At 39.8% G+C, this 17,438-nt stretch overlaps 1 protein-coding gene across 2 annotated transcripts in view; it reads right to left on the reverse strand.

Moving 5' to 3' along the window:
• The window catches only part of GRID1 (glutamate ionotropic receptor delta type subunit 1), a 759,138-nt gene that overhangs the window by 27,486 nt on the left and 714,214 nt on the right, over positions 1 to 17,438 (reverse strand). For both annotated transcript variants that reach the window (XM_044420361.1, XM_044420360.1), the window contains exon 13: positions 12,633 to 12,828. In XM_044420361.1, the coding sequence (XP_044276296.1) occupies positions 12,633 to 12,828 (196 nt within the window). The remainder of the gene's footprint in view (positions 1 to 12,632; positions 12,829 to 17,438) is intronic.

Below are 17,438 nucleotides of genomic sequence, written 5' to 3' on the forward strand. Positions count from 1 at the left end.
TTTTCTTAGCCAAACCAAACACCATGTAATCTTTTTCCCTCACACCAGTCAGTTTAATAACTACGTCTGGGTATTCACAGGAAGTTTATGATATTCCTTTCTCGTTGCTCTCGCCAACCCACTGGAAGGAGGGATGCTTTTTATCTTGCCCAGAAATGACCAAGAGTTCAGGGAAAGCAGTACTTAGGGTGGTACAAATGCAAAAGGATCATCAGGAGCCCCCAAAGGATCTCTCCAAAATAATACACTAAAAGGCAAATGTGGCTCAGTGAAAGCTAGGGCAAACTGATGAATACTGGGGCAAATAAAAAACAAAAACAGAACTCCCAGGCACATGCAAACATGCACTAACAGAGGCTGCAATGGCTGAGAGGAAGGCTCTTGGAATCATCTGAGCAACTGAAAATGACAGCAGTGGCTGCTGTGAAAAAGGCAAATTTCATATTGGGGAACATTAAAAAAGGAATGGAAAAGTGCCAATAAAATCGTGCTTCCATACAAACCTGTGATGTGCCCAAAGGTGCCGTTTGACAATAACACTAAAAATAAAACTTAGATGGCCATTTTAGCTCAGCTCAACTATTTGGGTCAATTCCCTCAATTGCTTGACAGCAAATATGCGGAAGCTTCCCCACCACCCCACCCCGTCGTCCATTCCAGATATAAAACTCAGCATTAGAAACTGGGAAGGAGCTCCCTGGGAAGTGATGAGCTTTTAAATACTGATCCCATTCAGATTTCAGGCACAGGTAATTTACACATAATTATTTGGAAAGTGTAATTGTTCCATATTTACACTTAGTTAAGTTAGCACATTCAGTATCATTATTTAATGCTTTACATTGGTAGTGCATTTTATTGCTACAAAGGAAAGCTTTTTCAGGTGTAGGAATCAAGGGTATTTCCACTTTTGCCTTAGAGAGAGTAAGAAGGATGCCTCAACTATCAGACATCTGGGAAACACTGAGCTATCGAAAGAAGACTTTCATCTTCTGTCTTGGCAAAGGAAAAGAACCGTATTCCCCTCTAGTTTCATTTGTGGCTAATATTGACTTATTTTAACACATACCTATGCAGCTCATCTGCAAATGTCAGCCTTAATTGGAATTCCAAACACTGACTGCATACTGTGTGCATGATGAATCTAAATCATTTTCGTTAACATAAGATATAAGAAATGTCTCTGGATGGGAATTCAGAGCGAAAAATGATCACTTTGCTTGGTTAAAGTAATCATTGACTTCCTAATGCATTTAAGTAATATGTTTTTAAGTCTCTGGTGGATGTAGAAAGCACAGTGGAACAGATGGGCTGGAGAATCTAATGCAAATAAATGAGGAATCATAAACATGGGCTTCCAAGGTATGGAGTTTTTTAAATCGTTTACATAATTTGTGTTTTCCCATCAGATTCACAGAAGGTAGAATGTTGAATCCGTTGTTGAATAGCAGATCAGTTTTCTGAATTGGCACATCCTATTGGCCAGTTGGTGTTTCTTTTTTTCTTCTAGGTGTCTCCCTGAATTTGGTACTGAGGCCTCATTTTATATGCACCCACCTGAACCCGGAGGTCATCTTTGGGGATCCTTCTCTGGGAGCCACCTCCAAAGAAAGTGAGACAAGTGGCTACTAGGGGGAGGAGGAGGGCCTTTTCAGCTGTGGCACCCCAGCAGTGGAATAAGCTATCCAAAGAGGTGTACCAGGCACCTAATTCGCATTTTTTTTTTTAGCTCTAGGTAAAAACCCCTTTATTTTCCCAGCGTTTTAACTGTGTCTCTTTTAAACATTAGTTTTAATATTACATTTTATTCCATATTGGTATAATCTTTCTATGCTGATTCAGTTACAGTTGCTGAGGTTTTGTTGGCTTTAGGTTAATTTTTGTTGTTTGTGTGTTTTAACTTTGGCGACTGCCCAGAGAGCCTTGGCTATTGAGGGGTATTAAAAATGAAATAAATATTTGCATTACCTGGGCTTTGGAATGATGCATTACCTGGGCTTTGGAATGATGCTGTGCAATATCACAGAGTGTACTTGCTTCCAGCACATGCTCCATGCACCCACGCATCCTTGGTCTTTCAGGCCCACATTCAAATGGGAAGCATGGAATGCCTGGAACCAGGAAAGATGCTCCATTTGTCCAAGTTGTCTGTGAATCCCTTGAACTTGAAGGTTCCTCCTGTGAGTAGACCCATGCCTGCTTGGAAGCAAGTGCAATTTGTGGCACTGTACATCATTATGGGTCACAGGGTATGTCTGCAAAGACATCAGCCCCTTCCTCGTTTTGGGAGGCTTGATCTAGCATGAGATAGCATTAACTCTAGTCTTAAACTGGCAGGGTTTGTTTTCCAATACATGAATTTCCTTGGTTTTTAAAAAGCAAATTCATGATCAAACTGCCCTAATTTATTTATTTTTTTAAAGCCCTAATGCTCTGATTTCTCTTCAGATCATATAAAAATACAAATGAACTGAAGATCAAAACACAAGTCATTAACTGAATAGCTGTGTGTAAGTGAATGCATATGTCTCAGTATGAGTCAAATTCTAAGGCTGCCCAGGATCCAAGCATCGCTGCTTCCTTTTCCTTTCTCATTTTATTTTATTTTATTTTATTTTATTTTATTTTATTTTATTTTATTTTATTTTACTACTGCCCAATAGTCAAGGCTTTCTGGGCACTTAGCAAAATAATGCACAGACAGCAAGATCTTTGTGCAAAGGGGACACGTGCCAAGTCCACAACTTCAAAGAACGTGCCACTCAAATATATTGTCAGACCACGTATGCATCCTCTCTTTGCTTTAGGATGATTTTGTCCCTCACCTGCCATGGGAGGGAACAGACAACGAAACGGCACTGGATAGGAGGGACAGGCACAAAATCAATCTAGTGGGCCCACTTACTCCTGTCTAGACATAACAGAACAAACCCCCACTGGCCATGGTAATTATTGCAACCCATGTCCCATGGCTTGGTCACCCCAAGAGTAAGAAACAGTCCCAGCACGGCCTATAAAGCACCTGTTGACTCTCCTTCAGAGGCAGCAGAGCTGGCTTGGATCGCATTTCGCTCAATAGAGACAAAACCAGGCAGAAGATGGGGCTGAGACGCAAGCTTGCATCAGGCAAGTTTACCTCATCTATTTTGTATCTGTCTCTTGCTTCAGGCTTTTTACTGTCACTGGCTCTCCTGAGCTTGCAATCTGCTGACAGAAATGATAGCCCATATCTATAGTATGCCTTCTATTTGTACCATGGGTGCGTGGGGAAACATTATCAGCTGTTGGCATTCCATTTCTATTACAAGGCAACGCCGGAAGAGTAGTGCTTGTCCCAGCCCCTGCAGTACACAAGCCACACGTGTGGCCAAGGCAGGATTTATCCCTCTCAGTCTGACAGGTCTTCCAGTCTGTCACCAAGCAAGGCACAATGAGGATTTTGATGGTGTTGCCTTCCTCCTTCCTTCCTCCTTTCCTTCCCTCCTTCCTCCCAATCTCATGTATTAATGGCAGTGAAAGTATCAGGCCACAATCCAACACAGAGGTACCCTTTAAGCCCCTTAAAATCCAGAGGCTCAAATATGCCTTGCTCTGTGTTACATCACAGCCCTGCATGACTCCTGAGCAATATGATTTTTCCTTAGAAGATGTTCTGCCATGAGAAGAGACCACTGCCAATGCATTTCTGACCATTGCAAGAGTTAAATGTTAAATCGAAGGTTAAAATTCAAGATCATAATTTTGAGGGTGTTTTGTCAAAATGTCGCATGAGCAAAACCTGATGCCGATTTAGTAGGTTCTTTTCTAGGGGAAGCATCTGGAAAATGTAGAAGATGCTAGAAGAGAAGTCCTTAGAAGGAATAGCCCTGTGTCCTCTGCACACGGTGAGGGGGCAGAGGCTAGTTAGGATTCCCGGTTCCAACACTGGATCAGTCAAATCCAAGCTCTGATGCCCCTGGATCAGAAGGTGATCCAGAAAGGAGCACATCAGCTACACTCCCAGGCCAGGAAAGCAAAGTGGAGGGAGGGAGAGGGGAGGGCAGAGACTGGAGTCCCTAGAAAATGCAGTTTCTTGAACTGTTCCACCTTCCTTCTCACATCCTCGGAGACACTCGACTCCCGAAAAGGCCATCTAGTGAAAATGCAGAGAAAGAGGAGTAGAGAGATGAAGCTTGCCTCTGTTGCTCTTTGGATCAGTGTGAGGGTGTTGGGGGTTTAGTGCTCATCCCTGTCAGGCCGTGCCTTTAAGCAACTGGGGTAAGGGCTTCACACATCTCTAACTTTAATTTCTAGGTGTTGTTGTTACATGCCGTCAAGTTGTCTCCAAGACTTGGCAACCCTATGAATGAAAGCCCTGCAAAAGGTTTTATCCATTCAGCTCACCCAAATTCAAGACTGCGGATTTTTTTACAGATTCAGAAATCTGAATCGATCAATTCAATTTCATCAATTTGCAGTGTGATGGGTTGTAATCCTTCCTTTCCTCTGAAATCAGACATTCTTGTGTATTTCTTTTGTGTAAACTATGGCCTTCTGGTCAAAGATTCCCTTGTCACCTTCCGTGCAATGCATTTCAGATGCCTTTGGATCTGATGTGACAATGAGAAATCATATTTTGCAACGTAAAAATGGGGGTGGACAGTTCTGAGAAAATCTTCAGATGAACAGGAAGGAAGCATTCTTGCAGTTCCTAGTAAAGATTTGTGAAATGATGGCAGATAGTATATGAATGACATGAACTGCCCTTCAAGCTTGGATGGTGAAATATGAGAAGCAAATTCACTTCCTAAACTGAGACAAATATTTAATTCATGGGAGTACTTCAGATGAAAATAGTGGCATCTGAACAGCAAAAAAGAAAATAACCCAAAACTAAGATAACTAGCATCCCAACCCTAACCCAAAACTAATAAGGCCATCAGAAAATTTTGGGAGAAATGCCCCAGCACCTCTTCTAGGCACAGAAAAAGACCTGCAGAATGACTGAATCACCTGAATTTCCCATGAATCTTCTGAAGCTCATGTACAAACTAAAGAATCAGGTTTAGCAAGTATAACAGCTATTAATAATATTACCATTAATAAGCAATTACGTAAAGGCTTTTCCAAATGCTTCCTATACACACGTATCAAGGATCCTTACAACAAGGTGGGCCATTGTTATTATCAGTGCATTGCAGAGGAGGGACTGAGGCAGCAAGAGAGTGGCTTGCCTAAGAGGCAATATCTGCAAAGATAAAAATGTGAGGCAGGAGCACCTTGGCTTGCACTTATATACACTTATATATGCTTGCACTTATATATGCTTTCAGTGCTGACATGAGCACTGAAGCTAGTCCATCAGTACTTTTGCTGGCAGCATGTGGATGCTCATGCATCTAAAAAATTACTTAAGATAAACTTCACCCTGTTCTAAATCATCACAGTTCAGAAAGAAATTATAAAGTGATGACCAAGGCAAAGTCAAGGCTAGATGGCTTATGCAAAGACATGCATTTTTAACCTGCTTCATTTATTGAAGAGTTCATACAGTATCCAAGGATCACCATGAGATATAAATTTAAAATTAGGGGCTTTAACATGTATTTAGTCAAATTCCCCTCATGAGACCTGAAAGCCTTCACTGGGGATGTGTAAGGAATCGATTTTGGGGGTGGGAACCCATCGGATTCCTTGGGCTTGGCTCCCCACACTCTGTCCTGCTTCTCGTGCCCATGAGTCCAACTTTTAAATTGCATTTTTTAATGAACTGTTGTAAACTGCCCAGGGAGCTTCGGCTATTGGGTAGCACAGAATTTAAATAAATAGAGGGACAAAAGAGTGGGTGAGCTAAAATGTAGACCTTGTTGTGTTCGCCATCTCTTTCCCAGCTCCCTCCCCCCACAAAAAAAGCAACCTAGACTCGTTCATCTATGCCTTGTCCATTTGGGGTATGTAGGTGGCATGGGGTTAGGTTTTCAGATAGACTTTGGGAGAACATGCCTCCATTTGCGAGCCTTTTACAGGGACCTGTGTGGAATCAGTTTGGCCTGGACAGGACATAGTGACCCTCCACGATTGGCTCGGGGTGGTCATCACCTGCGCCTCATTGTAGAGAAAAAGCTTCTTTTTTACAAAGTCAAAATCATTACACTGGGATGTATAGCCAGAAACAGAGAGAAATATATCATGTCCAGACTTATACTGGAAATCAAATATAGTAATGGGAGTTCTACCCTGATGTCACTGACAATTTGTTTGCACAGGACAGCTAATTTCTCTGTTTCCAAAAGCCGAAAGCAGCGATTTGGTGAGACTCTATTTGCAGTTCAAATTAACTCTGGAGCTGCAAATCAAATGACACTGTCAGTATTATACTACAAAGTATTTCTGCCATTGAGCAATTTACAGCCAAAGTGATTTGGTGTGGTATCTGTCAACATTTTAACAAGCTGTGCTTTGAAACAATCAGATACAGTAATACTGATGGAAGGGACTGGCTCCAGAAAAAGGTGGTGCAAAACCTCACAGAAAGAGGGGCTTCTTCCAAGGCCAAAACAAAATTGAAGACGGGAAGTGAATCAGGCTCCAACCCGATTCAGTTTCCAGGATCAATGTGTGAACAAAGGTGGAGCATATCATGCCATCTGAGGCCACTAAATATACATATTTTCACCCGACATATGCATAGGTTGGGGGCCAGTTTGTTACGTGTGTGAAAACACGCAAGCATTGCACACACAAACCAATCATGAGAGTAAACTTAGTCTTTTTTAATTCCTGAGTATCTCACAGACATGCCTACATATCAATTTTGATAACAGAAGAGGAGAGGGGAGGAAGGATACTGAATTTCCCCATTTTTCCTCCTTTTTCTAGTACACCCAGGCGTTTATATGATAAGCACAAAATTATATATTCTGAAAATAACAGAGTAATTTACTTGGCGTTCTTAATGTTATCTGACCAGGCCCACACTTGCTCCACCTAATAATTCATGCTGCATCATCAGATGTTTTCAGCCTGTATGGGACACCCCTGGGTGCTTTGTGCTTCAGGGAGCTATCAGACTCGATCAGAAGCTGATGGGCATCAGCTGAACTTGAGCTGGTCCCCCATTGGGAACTAGATTTCAGGCTCATCACAAGCTCTGTGCTTTCCTATTGCTCATGCTGCTATCTCCAGAAAGACATCTTTAGAGGAGTAGAAAAGCTTCCTCCTCTCCCATGCCCTTTAAAAAAAGGGGGGGGGCAGTACAGTATTGCTAAATGCAGCTTTCCCCCAAGTGGGTACCTTTCAGAAGTGTTGGACTACTGGCTAAGGGATTCTGGGAGTTGTAGTCCAGCATATTTGGAGAGCTCCCATTTGTGGAAAGCTTCCATAACAGGAGCAGGAGGAAGCTTCCTCATTTCAGAACAGAAAAAGTTGTAATCTGATTGCATTTTATGCTTTCATTCAAGGAAATGTTTTCCTGATTTCATTTGCTCATGTTGGTGCTCTTTGGGGAAAAAATACAATGTCTAGACATGAGCAAGTTTTTCTGTCTATTCTAAGAGCTCAGTGAGCTGTGAGGAATGACATTTAAAATATGAGCATTCTATTTTCTTTGACAATGTTATTAAATATTAGGCCTGGTTTATGCCAAGGTTTAATCATGTGGCAACCTAGGTCAGCAAGGTGCTGGAAAAGAACTAGTTCCCTCTTCAAGACCGTGGACAAAGTTGATTGGGTTAAATAATTTAAGAAACCATTCATGTCAGAAAATTAAAAATCAGACTTAATCTGACAGTATTATCATATAAATGTAAATCATTTTCCAAGTCTAGAGTGAGACTCAACATGGTGCAAATTGGTATTCTAAACAACTTGCCAGTGTGATGCTAAAACATGAATGTTAAACAAATCTGTCTATAATGAATGGATGTTTGTGTAACAGGTATATAAAATTATGTCTTTAGATATTTATGACCTCTTATGAGTTCTGTATCTGACATAATACGTGGGTGTTAAATGGTAGGTTTTGCAAGTTAAGATGGCTGTTAAACTCTATGGCCCCAATCCAGCCAAGGGAAGCTATAATCTTATGAGCAGCTGTTTGCCAGGGAAGAGAGAGGGAGTTGAATTTTAAGTTAAACATGGTATTGGCAAGGAAGGAAGGAAGAAGGGAGGGGAGGGAGGCAGACAGGCAGGCCGGTCTTCCTAGTGGCTGTATGCTATACCATGGGAATAATATATGCAAGTTCCCATCTAGCTGGTGTTCAACATGAAGAAACCTACTTCCAGTAGTTCTGAGGGATGTGCAAAAGTGTAACCTACTCACAGAACATGCAGGCATGTGCTGTTTCCAATACCAATCACGATCATAAGCACAGCTTCACTGAGCATGTTCATAAATAGATGCTTACATGCAATTTGCACAACTGTCCCTATTCAGTTTCCACAAATTTCCCCGAATCAGCCCTGCTTTAGTCTATGGCACAAACCTGTGCAAATTTCGCATCTGTCTGCTGCTCAATTTGCATAATTTCTCCATCCACACAGTACCAGCAGAGATTGTAACAAGGATTGGGCATGAGATGAGTGATGAACAGATATTCCAAGAATTCTGGCAATCTCAAACATCTCGGACCCTGTTCCAAGATGGACAGGTGGTACAGGTGTGCTTTGCCATATCTCTGCATGGTACAGGTACAGGTGGTACAGGTACAGGTGTGCTCTGCCATATCTCTGCATGGTACAGGTACAGGTGGTACAGGTACAGGTGTGCTCTGCCATATCTCTGCATGTTAAGGGATTCGTAATCTAGACAAATTCCATCAAGAACCTCAGCAGAAATATACTTGACTGCTGCACTGCTGGGATTCACACAAAGTTCTTTCTCCTTTTTTTGGTTATTTGAGGGGCAAACAGTGAAGATGCTGTAATGAGAAAATCAACTTAAATGATTAAGACAGAAAGACCACTGCTAGTTAAAATATCTCTGGGCTGAAGATGCCAGGAAGGAAGACAGCAGTCATGGGGTGAAGGTGTAAATGGACTTGATCCACTATTCCTCAAAGTCAGTGGGGGGATTCTAACCAAGTTCAATATGTAAGAATCAAAATTATGACATAATATTTTCATATGAGATACGCACTATGTACTCACTCCTGCAAGTAGATATACATGTACCATGTCTATTCAGGCTGCTGTAAGTATGAAAAATATTCATCTCTCTTTGCTTGTGACCACATGTGGTCTTTCTACTTAAGTGCTGCTTTCTACATAAACAAATACAGGGATATTATCACACATGGCCAGAGCAAAGGAAAGTGATTATCATTAAATGAGGAATGTTAGATATTCAGTCAGTAGCTTGATTGGTCTCCTGCAGTGCTGTTCTTATCCACTTCATAACAATACGGAGACTAATTGTCATTGAGTTGTTTTTCTCCCAAAACAAAAGTGATTTATTGGATTCCTCTTCAAGCAAAACATCTGAGAAATTTTCAGAGATGCTAAAAGAATTTCAATCTTACCAGCAAACTCACTTTCCAAAGCATCCACATTTCCTGAGGTCGCTACCCTATTTCACATAATGCATAATATTTATATCCAGGGCAATAGATAAAGTTATTAAAATTTCTCAACTGACAGGTGGCATTCATCTAGGTTCTGTAGGGTGCAGTGGATCCAGATGGTGGAGCTTGAAGAAATGAGTCTTAAGAGAGTTGTTTCAATAGCTGGACTTCTCATATTAATTTACATCCTCTGAGAAGTTTCCTTGGTCAAGCTTATGGACTTTCATAGTTCATTGAGACCATTCACCTATCCCAAAAAGTTCCTCCGAAATTGATGCTTATAGAGAGGTGCTAAGAACGTGACATGACCTATTGATGCATATTCCATTCTTTAAAACCCCAAACTACTGTTCTACTTCCCATATCTAAGTTATGCCTACTAGTAGTCTTCATTAAAAACAGAATGTCCTATATGACTGTGGCAGCTGTAACACAGAGAAGCACTGTGAATTGAAATAGATTAGTCCTAAGATATTTTTACATATTTTTAAACTCCCAATGTTGGATCAATACAGCTGGTCAAATGCAGCTGAAGTCACAGGACTCTCAACAAAGAGCAGTTCACTTGGGACATGTTAGATTTACCAGTGCCTTACTCATCAAACTCTTTTGAAAAATATAAATATGTGCTAAATGATCCAGGAATAGCATTTGAGTTAATGATAGCATTAAAAATGATAAACCACTGATGTAATTATTTCCCATTTTTAATCATTCAGAGAGAGAAAAAAGGCATGGAAAATCATGTCTCTTGTATGCTATGGTTATAAGGAGCAAAGAATTTCTCAATTTAGAAACAGAGGAAGGTGTCTGGACTTCCCCTTTACACATTTCGATTGCAATAACCTTCAGAGCAAGAAAAAGAAACATAAAAAGGTGAGTCATGTAAGAAATTGCAATGGTAGTAAGAAGCACAAACACTCATTAGGAATTTAATCCAAGACTCATATTCATCTATGGAAATATGAATACAAGTCACACACACGTATTATAGCTCATTAGTTGCAGAGAATGACTACAGATGAGTAAGAAATTGTCTCCATCAAGTCTTTATACAGATTTGCCAAATTTGCACTTCATGGCCTTGAATGATGCTCCAACTACAGGGTATAATTGTAAATTCATGTATTTCCTAAACTGCATCTCAAAAAGCATGTGTCTGATAACATGTACAGATTTGAAAAATATGCCAAAAATAATGTGTCATTTGCAAAATGCCCACAAGCACATTTTAGCCAATTGGCGTGTGTGTCCAACAATGTTTGTGTTAAAAATGCACACATGCATCCTTATATTAATTCTTACATTACAGAAAATGTATATTAATTTCTTTTTGGTTTGTTTGTGTGTTTCTTTGTTTAAATTAAAATGGGAAGCTCATGTGGAAATGGAACCAAAAAAGCTTGACCTGATAAATCCATTGTATCAGTGAGACCAAGTTCTGACCATTCCTCTTTAACTTCATTGTAGACAGACAAGTCTAAGTCACTTGTGCTTCTTGCCATAATTTTCATTATTTATGTGTACCACCTTCTTCCAGGGCTGCATAGATTGAAATCCCCTTTCTCTAGCCTGTGTAGGAGCTCCTCCAACATAACCTTCCATTTGAGCCCCTTCTTGAGAGTTGTAGGCATGGACCATAAATGTCATAGGCATGGCCCACATGCCTTCATAAGGACCATAAAACATATCATTCCTCTTGCTATTGAAGTGTCTGCCCTCTCTGCAGACATAGGTAGACAAATGGCAAAGGACAAGCCAGAATGGGTTTATTAGAAGTGATCAGCACTGCATCTAAATTCCAAATGGAAAGCATTTCAGTTTGAATAGACAACATCCGACTAGGATGTGAAACCTACACACACAGAACATTTTTAGCAAGACTACACTTAAGCTATATAATTGTGGCAATGTTTCCATTCTTGCACTCATTCTCAATACAATAAATTTCCTGTAAAATTCAGGTGGAATTTTACAGGAAATTTCTGAACACTACCTCTCATTGTGAAACAATGCCCATGATCTGCTTGTCCTGCAGAATGACAGCTTCCAATGGTTTTCCAAAGAAATGGCAAATCCTGCATTGCAAATTGGGGCGTATTCACATGGAAAAGACAGGTGAAAGTCACATTGTGGTGACTTTTCTAGATCAAAAATGAATGTGACAATCAGGTTTCAAAGAGGATTATGGGAAGTGAGAATGGCAACATTTGGTTCCAGTTCTTCGCACCATTGACTTCAGTGGCATTTCTGCTTGCATAGACTGTAACATCTGAAACTACTCAGCTCAGATCAGAGAAAAAGTAACTAGGAAAATATATTTCTAGGTAATCTGTCAATATTTGGGTTACCATGAAATGTCAGGGAGGAATGATGGCTATGATTTGGCAAAGATTTCTTGCGCTTTTGATGAGCTTCAACGTTGTCTGATGTTGAAATGCTTCTGATGTTGCTTTGTCCTTCTGCTCATAACTGCAACTAGAATCTTGCACATGCACGCATACACTCACACTCACACATAAATAGATCGTCTTCCATTTTTACCTGATATTTTTAACCACTCAAGGGCATTGTGAAGTTGTTTGGCAGGATATAAATCTTAAAATAAAATTTAAAAATCTTAGGCTGAATGTAAACCACTACCTCAGCCTCTGACTCAGTACAGAAATCAACAAGTACTAACAGCTTCATTCTTATGAAAGGAAACTGTAGGAATCAGATATATACAAAGGGAGTTTAAGTAATCTGATAAAAATTGCAATGGATTAGAAGAATAGCCATTCACAATTGGAAGTCTAGTCTCTTACTGTGGGTTTATCAAAGGCAATATGACTTTGATTGTGCCAACCTGAGCACTTTAAATAATAACAATAATAAAAACCAACACTAAGCTTTTTCCAAACAGATTTGCAGCTTTCTTGGGAAGAATAACTAGTTCTGGTATGGTTTAGATTGCTTTCTTTTTTCAGTTCAGCTATTTATTATTACTGACAGATCACTTTTACAAAACATTAAATGAATGTATATTATTCTCCCCGAAAAACATTAAATACAAACCTTCTATGGCTAAATTATTTACACTCCAGTTCTTACCTTCCTGATGCCTTCAGAAGGGCTGGCCACACAGTTGTCGGCCCCGTTATTCTTGCTGATGGATTTCCACAGTTCGGCAAAGGTGCTGTCTTGCTCCAACGGATTTGTACCTTTTGCTTTGAAGTATTCATAAACCGCAGAGTCCTTGACAGTGCCATAAGACATGTCCATTTGTTTGGAAAGATCCTGGAAAGTTCTGGAATGCAAGAGTAGTCAAAACATTAATGGAAAATGAGGTAACCATTTGATTTTACTAGTTAAGGAAAGTTTTCTGTTTTACCATCTGAAGAAAGCAAAGGACATCCTACGGGCAAATTACCTGCCTCTCCTGATCGTTATTTATTGAAAGCACCTAGAGGGAAGCAAATTTTATCATGACAGCAGTGCTCAGGGAGACACGATGAAGCACAACAGGAGTTCCTTTTTTGGCACTTGAGACTTTAGGTTTCTAATCTCTCCAGATGTTTTAAATAACCATTGCAGAACAGAAAACCTATTTTCCATGCCTTCTGTTTTACTGAATCCACATCAATTTGTGCAGCATAAATACAAAGTTGCTTAAGGAATATCAAAAACTAATTACAGTTATCAGCCTAACAGCAATTATCAGACCAATATAATTGCATATTTGAATGTGTGGTGATGTAGCAGAGTATGGGATATTCCTACCCATCCATCCATTGGCATAAACAAACATTTCTGTTAATTTTTGGCTTTGTATGACTTCCAGTAAACTTTGATGATGTATTCTGTTAATCTCTTAGCATCTTAGCTGGAATTGAGATACAGCAGGTCCCTGCTTACATTTGCAATTGTGGGTCTTCATAAGTAATACTTAATGAATGATAAGTAGATACACTGGAGATGTGCAGAAAAAAATGAATTAAAAGACACACTGTGCTAAAACACTCTGAAAATACCCTCTCCAGTATTCTAGGTTAGCACTGCACACCCTCTGTACCCTAGTAAAGATTGTGTGCAGATATTCAGGTAGTATTCTTAAAAGAAAAGATACAATTGAATCATAATTACATGATGAAGGCATCTTTCTAATTGATGCTCATTAATTACATACAACCAAAGTAAAACATCTTGCTTGTAGTAGGCATATGGATATAAAAGCTGACAAAAGTTGGGGACCAAAACTTCTCTCCCATCTTCTTTTCCTGTCTCATGACAACAGCATAAGCACAAACAAAGCTCTGATGAATGTGGGAGATCAAAATGAATTACACAGATTAATTTAAACACGAGAGCATTCTACAATATTGTTTTGCCAGCCTCTGCTAAATGAACATATAACTGTCACAAAACACTGGAGCTGTCAATTTCTTCCAGTCCACATGAAATGCCAATTTCCTTAAACACACACACACACACAATTTATTCACTGACATTTTAAGTTGTCAGGATAAGCAGGGAATATTTTAGCCATCCTCTTCTGGCTGGTCATTTAATTTTAAAAATTTCCCCAAATATTTGGAAATGAAGGTCTGGTTCATCCATGCTTGTACATCATGCAACACTTTATTGCAATAGTTCTCTCAGTGGTGTCTCCTTCTAAAGCTTTGTTGTCTAAGCTGATGTTTATGATGAATTGTATAGCACCATCCATGTAGCATGTGTTTCGATGACTAACACAAGGAAAAACAAATGGCCACAAAGACCTTTCAATCTAAAGAGAAGCAAGAATAATAGGGGAAATTCAGTATCTTTTCCCCAACTGTGCATGATGGATATAGAGTAGCTGACCTTCATGTAACACCGAATAATAATTCTGAATAATAATCCTCAAATCAACATGTTAAAATTGTCCTGGCCAGATGGGGTGCTTGGACACTATTTTCTTGGCTAGCTCCAAGTAACTCTTAGGGACAGTTTATTTATATAAAATATTTGTATATCACCTTCCAAATAATAAAAAAAGCTTTCAAGACAACGTACAAGTAAAAACCACAGAACAATAACAATATAAAGCACAGCTGGCTGAAGCAGCAACATAAAACATTCCACTATGATACAAACTGAAAATATATGTGACAGTGAACCACTGCAACTCATAAAATGTAGCCAGCAGTATGGTTCAGCTAAATGCAGACCAAGACCTGCAATGCTTTGCGGCCAGCTTAAAAAGGGAGAGGGGTCCACGTGAATTTTGCACGGAAGAGCATTCCAGGAGGATGTCCCACCACCAAAAAGGCCCCGTCTCAAGCCAGTCAACCTGATGGTCCATAATGATAAATTTCTGCAATCTCTGCAATCTCCAGGGCTGATTTTAAGTCCCATGCAAACTCATACATCTGCAAGAAGTCTTTCAAGTAATCTAGTCTTAAACATTTTATGGTTTTAAGAGTAATCGCCAGCATTCCAAACTGAGCCTGGACATCCACTGGCAATCTATGAGATGTACTGAAACAAAAATGTTGAGCTCCTGTGAAGATTTCACAATAAGCAAGCCCCTGCAAGCTTGGTGCAAAATGAACCCAAGTCCTTCTAGGACTGTTGATTACACTTCATTTTAGATAGAAACCCACCAGGGCTTAGTAACAATCAACCCACAATTGATTGGGGTCATAGAATAGTCTCAAGGAGCTGCTTTGAAATGCAAAGCCAAATATTGCCATAAATATATGTGCAGTATATTATGGTAAATGTTCATTTTGGAAGAAGTTTCAGTGTATGCGAGAGCATATAAATCCCCAGCCAATGCTAAGTAGACAGAGAAGATGGAATACCTAGCTCCCACACAACTATCACTGGGGAATTGGGAAATTTGGAAGGAGGTGGAGGGAGGCATTGTTGATTTTCCAAAAGGAAGGATGCTAGAGTTCCCACTTGCTTTACTGCCATTATTCTTGCTGCTTCCCCAGTCTCAGCTGTACATGGACATTATGGGGCTGGTCCATACTGCATTTTACTGAAAATACTTCCTTGGTTACTGTAAATCCCACGTTCCAAGTTTCGGATGCGTATGGTTTTTGGAAACAATAATTTAAGATCAAGGTCCTTCACTGGCAGCTATTGCTTAAGAGGCTGGATGAAGTAAGTGAATACTTTGAAATTCTAAAGAAATCAGGAGACAGGAGACATATCATACATTCAAGATATAACACATTTTTCACTACTTGCTTTCTCATATTTAATTACATAATTATGGAATAGGGGATTTCTGTGGAATCAGATGAGTAAGAAAATCACTATAAACCATTCCTTGATGAAACAGCGATGAAAAAGAAAAGAATGGCCAATTTTTGTACATGGTCTCAGTGAAAAAGATTCTGATAATTTCAATGGCTGCATTTCTGGTAATAAATTTCATGAACTAGACATATAGAGAATGAAAGTATGTCTCTCCATGTTTTATAGCCTCTTCACAGCATATCTAAATATTATACGGTATATAGAAGATTACTTTTTTCTTCCTCCCTTCCAATCAGATTTCTTTTAATGTTATAACTTTTAGGTTGGAACCCTGAGATGAGGAACTTTCAAATTACTGTCATCTTTGCAAGGCACTTTGGGTGTCTTTTTGACCAAATGTAAATGAATAAATATCCCCTTTGTCCTGTTTACTTTTATTTCTCATCATTTTTCCATTTCGGAATGCAACCAAATTTCCACAATTCTTAGCAACTTCTTCCCCTCCAAACACAAGGCACTTTTGAATCTCCATTGAGCTTCTTACATCTACCACAAAAATGCTTCCAGCCCTTAAGCTGACTGAAGCATCTAAAGTGGTTTAAATTGCTTTAAGGAGTTCTGTCATTTAAAGCTCTTAAGCAGCTTTAAATAAGGTTTGTGAATAGCATCAGTCACTATTTGCTTTACATTTTGAATGCCTGCTGATGATGATCCAAACTGCCTAGGAAGGAACCCCAAATTCACCTTTTCTTCTGTGTTTCTGTAGACATCTTTATGACAGCCTTTCACATATAAAACTCTGGGACTAACAATCAGTGGTTGATAACCAAGGGTTTTGAGCATCAATAGAGGGCACATGAATATGTCATTCTAAGCTTAAATATTGCTCTGTGTTATTAGTGGAAATTGCTACTTCTTCACCAGCTATGTATTCAAACTCAGGATCCAACATATTTTTCATAAGAGGGGATATGTCTTACAAATATATTTGTTAATTAGTTATAGCCAGTTTGCACAACATGAGAGCAAACAAAATGGTTGGAGGAAGGCCAACAAACAGAAGCTCAGTCCAGACAAGACTGAGATCTTGTGAGCAGGTGATTCATCTGTCCAGTTAAGTGGAATGCAGCCTGCTCTAAAAGAAGATGTAGGAACCCAGAAGTCTAGATCTGTCAGCTAAAACCCAGATAACCCCAGTCCCACCCATCAACATTGACTGATAAGCAATCTAGAACCCTACCTGGACAGTGATAGCCCAGCTATGCTTATCCATGCACTGGTAACTTCCTGCCTTGATTAGTGGTCTAGGAGATGGTCCAGAAACTTCAGCTAATGCAGAATAGAGCAGTGAGGCAACTCACTGGGATTGTCTGCTTCAGACATATTCCATGGTTGTGGCCACCAGCTGGTTTTCAGACCCAATACACAGAGTTGGTACCAAACTTTAAAGCCCTAAGCAGCTGAGGACAAGTCTACCAGAAAGAGTGTCTTCTGCCATATGTTCCTGCCTGGCTGTGAAGATGGTTTGCATAAGGTCTTATGTGAGCTCCACCTGCCACAGAAGTCTGGCAGGTGGCTACTGTGGAAAGTGTCTGCTCTGTAGTGGCCCCGTCTATAGAATGTCCTTCCTAGGAAGAGTCACTTGGCACCTTCATTGCATATATA

Source organism: Varanus komodoensis, unplaced genomic scaffold (genome assembly GCF_004798865.1).
Source record: "Varanus komodoensis strain SLA01 unplaced genomic scaffold, ASM479886v1 scaffold11, whole genome shotgun sequence".
Classification (NCBI taxonomy): domain Eukaryota; kingdom Metazoa; phylum Chordata; class Lepidosauria; order Squamata; family Varanidae; genus Varanus; species Varanus komodoensis.